Source organism: Ailuropoda melanoleuca, chromosome 13, assembly GCF_002007445.2.
Source record: "Ailuropoda melanoleuca isolate Jingjing chromosome 13, ASM200744v2, whole genome shotgun sequence".
Lineage (NCBI taxonomy): Eukaryota > Metazoa > Chordata > Mammalia > Carnivora > Ursidae > Ailuropoda > Ailuropoda melanoleuca.
Window position 1 is genome coordinate 11,731,077 of NC_048230.1, and position 7,485 is coordinate 11,738,561.

General features: G+C 35.2%; 1 protein-coding gene across 1 annotated transcript in view; it reads left to right on the forward strand.

Annotated features, from left to right (window-relative positions):
- The window catches only part of BCAS3 (BCAS3 microtubule associated cell migration factor), a 621,209-nt gene that overhangs the window by 215,082 nt on the left and 398,642 nt on the right, over positions 1-7,485 (forward strand). Inside the window, exon 15 of the mRNA XM_034640661.1 lies at positions 1,909-2,118. Coding sequence (XP_034496552.1) covers positions 1,909-2,118 — 210 coding nt within the window. The remainder of the gene's footprint in view (positions 1-1,908; positions 2,119-7,485) is intronic.

The window sequence follows — 7,485 nt, forward strand, 5'->3', positions numbered from 1 at the left end:
GAGTGAGTATGAAAAAAAAAAAAAAAAAAGATGAAGCTGTCCCAGGACTGAGCCCTGGGCCTTCCACCAGTAAGTAGAGTGACATAGAAGGAAAACTATACATGAGAAATCCTGGAGGCCAAATGAAAAAAAATTTTTTTCTGAGAAAAGGGAGGGAACCACATGTCAAAAATTCTGCTGATAGGCCAATTAAGATAAAGGCTGAGAAAAAGATAGAATACCCTCAAATTTAGTAACGTAGAGGACATGTGACTATGATAAGAGCAGTTCGGTAGAGTGGTAGGGCCCGATAGGAATGGATTTTGGTAGGACAGGAAGAGAGAAATTGGGAAACCGGTATTGATAAGTGTTTCAAGAAGTACTGATATAAAAGGGAGCAAGAAAATGGGGAAAAGTTGGAAGTGAAAGAGAAGACTGCTTTTGTTTCTTATGGAATCAGGAAGTGAGGATGGTGGTAGGTATTGGGAGCTTTAAAGAAAAGGGTCAGAAGATTATCCTCTAGGAGAACAGCATTTCTTCGACCAGTTAGTAAATTTTTGATGAATGAAGAAACCATTTCTTCCACTATTATTTATGCCCCATGCAAATTTAATGACTTGCCTTTGCTTTCCAGTTCCAACACCTTGTTCCTACCCCTGAACTCCTTTCTGCTTATTTCTTCAGGTAAATGATGAATGCGTCTGTCAAGCTCAGCTCCGCTTATGATACACTTTTCCCCTCTTCACGTAAAGTGTGTAACTTTATGTATTTACTCCTTCTGTATGCTCTTTATCTGTACTTGTTGCTTACGGCATTCTACCTTTTTTTCTCTTTTTTTGATGGTCTCCATTACTAAGTTGTAACTGGTTGGGGAGGCAATTAGAGGACCTGGAGTCAGACTACCTGTGGTAGACTCTATCCCCCATGATTTCCTAACTCTGTAATCTCAGACAACTTGCTTAATATACCCATGCCTTAATTTTCTATCTGTAAAATGAGGGTGATAACATTACCTCCCTTTACAGAGTTACTGTTAGGATCACAGCAACTTTAAGTAGTGTTTGGTACATAGCAAATCCTCAGTAAAAGATTAGCTGCTGTGATTGTTGTCATTGATACTGTTTATTTTGAGGGGGTATACAGGACTGATTCATTTTTCATACTTCCGTGTAGTGCCTCTTATCCAGGAAAGAATAAATGAACAATGCACTGAATAATGAGTAAATGAAATATTGTGACTTTTTATGTAGAGGCTTTTATAGCATTATTGGACTCAGTATTGATAAGTGGACTTCTGATATTGTTTCTGAAATGAAGGGAGATACCAACACAAACCTGAAATTATGAGCAGTGGCATTCCTTCTCTTGCATCTGTTTTTGCTCATTTCGGTATCCTACATCAGGAAATACAGTTTGGCTATTGTGGACATTGCTGTTATGAACATTGGAGTGCATGTGGCTCTTCTTTTCACTACATCTGTGTCTTTGGGGAAAATACCCAGTAGAGCAATTGCTGGGTCATAGGGTAGCTCTATTTTTGAGAAACTCCACACTGTTTTCCAAAGTGGCTGCACCAACGGGTGATGGGTATTAAGGAGGGCATGTATTGCATGGAACACTGGGTGTTATACACAAACAGTGAATCATGGAACACTACATCAAAAACTAATGATGAACTGTATCGTGACTAACATAATAAAATTTTTAAAAAAGGAAATACAATTTGATTGATTTATTCACCTATTCTTGAGTCTTTGCATTTCTTTACTTTACAAATTAGTTTTCCAATACGGGTTCAGGAATATGGCATTCATTTTTTGATAGGGCTAGCTTTTTAAAATTAATAATTTATTTTTATTTATTTATTTACTTATTTTATCCTGCTGTTTCCCTCAAGTTAACAGAGGGGTTTTGGATTCACTTCTGCAGTTCTCCAGAGTTCCTGGAAGTGTCTCCTTTCCCATCAGCTCATTGTTCCTCAGGGGAGGAGTCCTTTTTGAGTCACAGAGTTTGGCATCTGAATTCCAGATTCTCCTTCTTCCAAGTGGAGCTGGTTGATGAGACCGAGACCTCTAGAGGGGCCTCCGAGTTCTTGGACTTGAAGCCTCCAGGTTTTAGCGAAGTACTTTTAAATAACTGGTAGCATCACTTTTCTTTTTAGCATCAGGGGATGCATACTTTGTACCACTCAGAAATTGTTTATAGCCTTTATTTGATGGTTCTGTAATTACTTGCTTTTGTTGATCAGTAGTTTTCTCGATACAGACCACATCACAATTGTAAATACAAAACAACCACACATTTCAGCCTTATATAGTTTCACCTACTTAAGACAATCAATAATAATGTGATGTTTCTTGACTTCTCTTTCCACATCACTGTTTACTTGTGGATGGAAGTTTCCATTTGTGTGTTTTAATTTTTGCCAAGAAAAATCAATCATGTGCACCGTAGTTCTGCTTTAAATTTTATGCCTCATCTCACACAGAGTATATATACAGTGTATACATGTTAACTGGATAAAATCTTCTTTTCGGCTATCTTAGTTTACTACCTGGGTTTTTACTGGGTATGTGTACTTTATTGTTTCAGTTCACATTGAAGTTTCGTTTCTGATTTGTTCTTGTTAGATCTAATAGTGTTCCTGGTGAATTTGTTTTCTTATAAGTTCTTTTATCGTCCTTTTTACGATGTTGCAAATTTACAATATTATACTAGTCTTTACCTTTAGTATACACCAAAATTGTATGTATTTTAAACATTTTCGTGTCACTTCCTATTGTTTCTCAGAACAGATAAGTTCTTTAGGGGGAAAATGGATGGAAAAGAGAGACCTCATAATTAGTACCCTACTGAAAATAAGATGCTTTCATTTCAGAAGTACTAACTGAAGAAACCATCTATTAAATAAAGATAGCAAAGTTTTTTAATAGACTATTTTATAGAGCAGTTTTAGGTTCATAGCAAAATTGAGCGGGAGGTTCAGATAGCATAGTTTTTGAGGAAAATAAAATGACCTGTGGAGTATCTTTAAAAACTCTTATATTGCCTTTAAAATAAACGTTAAAAGGTAGTGCTATAAAAACTCATTGAACTCTGCTAGAATATTTTATCTTTTTGTCTATTTCGTTTGGAATATGCCACATTGTTTCCCTCTGAAAGTTTTCTCTTAAATGCCACATAAGGTAGTTAGCAATTGAAACTAACCTGGAATTTGTTCTTTTGTTTTTTACTGCCGGTGAAATACATTCTCTCTGTTTTTTACGTTGGTAAATCAAACTCCAGGTTTTTACAGTTTTGCTTTTAAATGGTTAATGAGATATGCCTCTAGAGGGCGATCTTTTCTAAACTTTCCTATGATTGTAATCATGGCAACCCTGGCGTGAGCCTGGTGTATGTATTATGGATGTTGATGTCTTACAACATTTTATAATAACCCAGCTTCCTTTTTATTATGTTTTCTATGATTTATTCCTCAAAGTCTTCTTAGAGAATCAGACTTGTGAAATATATTACTATTAATTAAAATCCGTTTTTAGTGCTCTGTCCAGATGTGAATGAATTTAGGTAGAGTGGAGGCAAACTTTTTAACTATTTGAATAAGTTGTGTCTGTATGTTCTAAAAATTCCTTTCTTTGATTCTCTATATATTGCTATTGAAGGACTTGTTATCTCTATACTTTATGGGACCAGACTGGTTAAACTCTACCATTGAGGCATTATTAGAGTTTATAGTTAATCTCTGCTTCTCTTTTCTGTTAACATTGATTGACGTTTTGTTGTTTTTCTTTACCTATTTAATGTAATTTTTTATCAAAGTAATACATTTATTGTAAAAGTCAAATAAGACCACAATTTTACAATGAAAAAATGGCACTCCCTGCCCCACCCCTCTCCACTCTTAGGTGTCATTCTCCAGAGGCTTCTTCTTTCCATTCTTCATAGTTTCTTCCTTGCTGTTTTCTTTTTTTGTCCCTTTCTGGAAATCATGTTAGTTGGATGATGGATCTCCTACATTGAACCTGTAACTTCCTTTTCTATTTTCCTGTTTGTCTTTTTGTTTTACTTTATGCGAATATCCCCACCTTTGTCTTCTAACCTTGTTGTATTTTTATTTCTGCAACATATTTTAAAATATCCTTTTCTCCGAACGATTTTTTTTTTTCTTATCACAGCCTTGTCTTTTTTTATAGATGGAAAATTCTTTATCTCTTTGGGATATAGATTCAGTTTTGGAGGCATTTTTTTTTCCTTCTTGCATTATCTCTATTTCATATGAGTTCCTTTTTTCAGTTTTTTTGTTGTGATCATTATCTTTCCTGTTAGGACAGTGGTCCTCAACCCTGATTGTACATTATAATTTATTCCTGGTAGATTTAAGAAGTACTGATGCCTAGGCCCAGTCTCAGACTGATTAAACCAAAAGATTGACCTGAACATCTAGGAATCCTTGGTGATCATTCTTATTTTTATTTTCTTATTAAAATGGTATTTATTGATTTATTTCATTTTATTTTTATTCAGCTAATCACCACATTCATACCAAGTTGCTGATTGGAAGTTCTTTGAGCATGAGTAGGTCATACCAGCTTCTAGTTCCCACTGATCCCTCAGGTGGGACTGGCAGTTGTATTAGGGAACCCCCAGTCACTATTTGTAGATCTTTTCTCTTAGACTAGTCAGTTTTCCCAGAAAGGAATTCTCTGTTTGGGGTGGGCTTGGGGTGGTAGAGACTTTCTGACAATCAACTTAGAAGTCAGTTTTCAGGGAGTTGAAGGAGTTCTAGTACTTCAGTCTAGTGATTAGAATAACAGCAAGAGGGTTTGAGATACCTATTTGCATGTTACCGTCGCCCTTTCCAGTAAGGAAGACAATTAAGTAAGAAATTCTGGGTCAGAGTTTATTGCAACATTTTTTTTCAAAATTTGGTTTAAAAAAAAATGGAGAGGGAGAAGAGAGTAGAAATTAGGCTTCTTAGGATACATAATGACCAGTGTCTGAATGACTGATCCAAATAAACAGATTTAGAAATTATCAGAGTTGGGAGTAGCAGCCATGAGTACTCTTGAACTTAAAATCTGAACAGGAAGTAAAAATCTGACTGCTGGCTCATAGTTTATAAGCTACAAAAGGGTAGGGAGAGTGAGGTCACGGCTGTGCCAGGGTTACACACACTGAGAAATAGAAACTAGTATGGTTCTTAGCATAATAGTTCTTAGCATAAAATGAAGCTTAGAATTTGGAGGATGAGAAAAGGAAAGGGATTTAAGGTTCATTGAAAGAGTTATTACCATTGGTTGATGTGTTTTTGCAGGTGAGAATATTGAAGCTAGAATGAGGCACAGGAGTGAAACTATTTCAGAATGGATAGACTGGAATTAATGTGGGCATTGTTGTTGGCAGCTTCAGAAGAGACAGGCTATTCCATTTTCATCCTTAGTGGGAATGCTTAATAAATGTTCAATACTATTTCACTCTTGTCTAATTTTGGAGTGGATTGAAGTGTGTCCACATTTGATAAAATCATGGATAAGAGAAAATATAAAATAACAGTACTGATAAATGAATATGGTTTTTGGCAATGATCCAGCTGATTAAGAAAAAGTGTTTCTGCTAAGGCAGGAGAATTACAGGGAAGGATATGGTGGCTGGATATGGTCATAGTATCACTCCTCTCTCTGGTTCTCACTCTCAAGGACTTTCTATCAAGGGAGTTTTTAATGTACACAGGTAAATTCCTGGTTTTGCTTTTGGAAGAATAAGTTTTGAAAACAAGGATTTGAATAGTTTATGAACACTTATATGGTATACTTTGGTTTTTTGGGACGGGAGTTTGGGTGAACAATTCTTTCACAAATTGTTGATAATTTAGGCAGCTAAATTGGGTATGGGTTTCCTGTTTTCTTCTTGAGCAGGACATGTAAGCATATTTTGATAGAAAGATATTTAAATGTTTTAAGCTGAAAATAAAATATATGTGAATATAAAAGGTTTTATCTTCCCTGCTGTCAAAAATGCTGACTTGGCCCTTTTGCACTATACTCCCAACTTTGTATGGTTGTTAAAATCTGTTGCTTTTTCCCATCTGAAGGAAATGCATCTTTGACACTTCTCATGACCTGAGTCATGATGCTGAAATAGAGCCAGAAAATATCCTTAACAGTCATGGGTAAAAAGAAGGAAAGCTTCTGTGTGGTGGGGGTGGAGGAGCGGGAAGGACATTGCAGGGAGAAGGGCATCTTTGCTATTGATATTCCAGTTTATATCTTTTTGATTATCAGGGAAGTTGCTTACATTTTACTACTATGGTATCAACAGAAAATACTTTGATTTTGTATTTAATTTTTCCTGAAGTATACAATGTTTATTTGAAAAAGACGAGTTTTGCAAATGTTGAATTAAGTCATTTTGAATCCTCCAAGTCTGAAACAAATGCGCCTTAAATCTTGCTACTTATTTAATATTTTGTCTTGTTACAGTGTTTCTTTTTATTTCAGAGCCAACTCCCAATTCTTCCACATCCTATGTATTCAACAGTTTCAGTAATAAAGTTATATTTGTTGAATGATGCAGATAAGTTTATGTATTTTTTTTTCCTTTGGATACCAAAGTTCATCCTTCTGTTTGCTCTGCTGACATGATACAGAATTCATTGTGAGCTAAGCATGGGGGATATGGGTGTAGTATATTTTCAAAAGAATTTCAGTGAGGATTTATTTACCCTTTGGGAAGTTCACAGAACCCCAAATTTGGTCTCAGTGATGCTAGATTATGGAGATTTTTCACGAGGGTTAAAAGTCTTCACTTTTGAGCACTTAGTCTTAAAATGCTATTTGAGCTCAATTCAGAAGAGTGGGAAATTTTGAGGCTGCTTAACTATATTAGATTTAGGACTAATTTGAATCTTAAAGTGAAAGACCCAGGATCCTTTTCTTTTATTCTTCTTATTTATAAAAGAGTTTGCTTTGTCATCTCTAGCGTTAAATATAGTCTGTTTACTGTTTGGTTTTTCATTGTTAGAAGAGTAGCAAACAATCCTAATGTTTAAAATGAATTAAAACGTGCTCAAACTTATTAAATATTAAGAGTACCAGCTCTTATAAGTTTTCTTCTCAAATCTTGAAGTGCTCTAAGAACAATAAACTAATGAATTTCCCACTTGGGGGGGATTTTTTTCATTCATTTTATAAATTTGGTTTGGCTGTGTGATTCAGACTAAATTGCAGAGAGGAAATGTAGGCAAAAGATTTTCCTACAGTATATTTCATTGCCTGTCCCATACACCTTATTTTATCTCTGAAACTTTTCGGACATATTTCTAAATTTTCCCATTTGTATTCTTGCATCTTATAAACGATGTTTCTGCCTCTTGATCTCATCTCCCTTTCCAGGCTTATTTTTACATTCTAGGACTCCTTGTTCTAAGCATGCTGTGATATCTTTTTGCAGTAGCATGGACTGTCCTTGCTGTATATGCAGTTTAGCAACAATTAGTTCCTTTTTTTT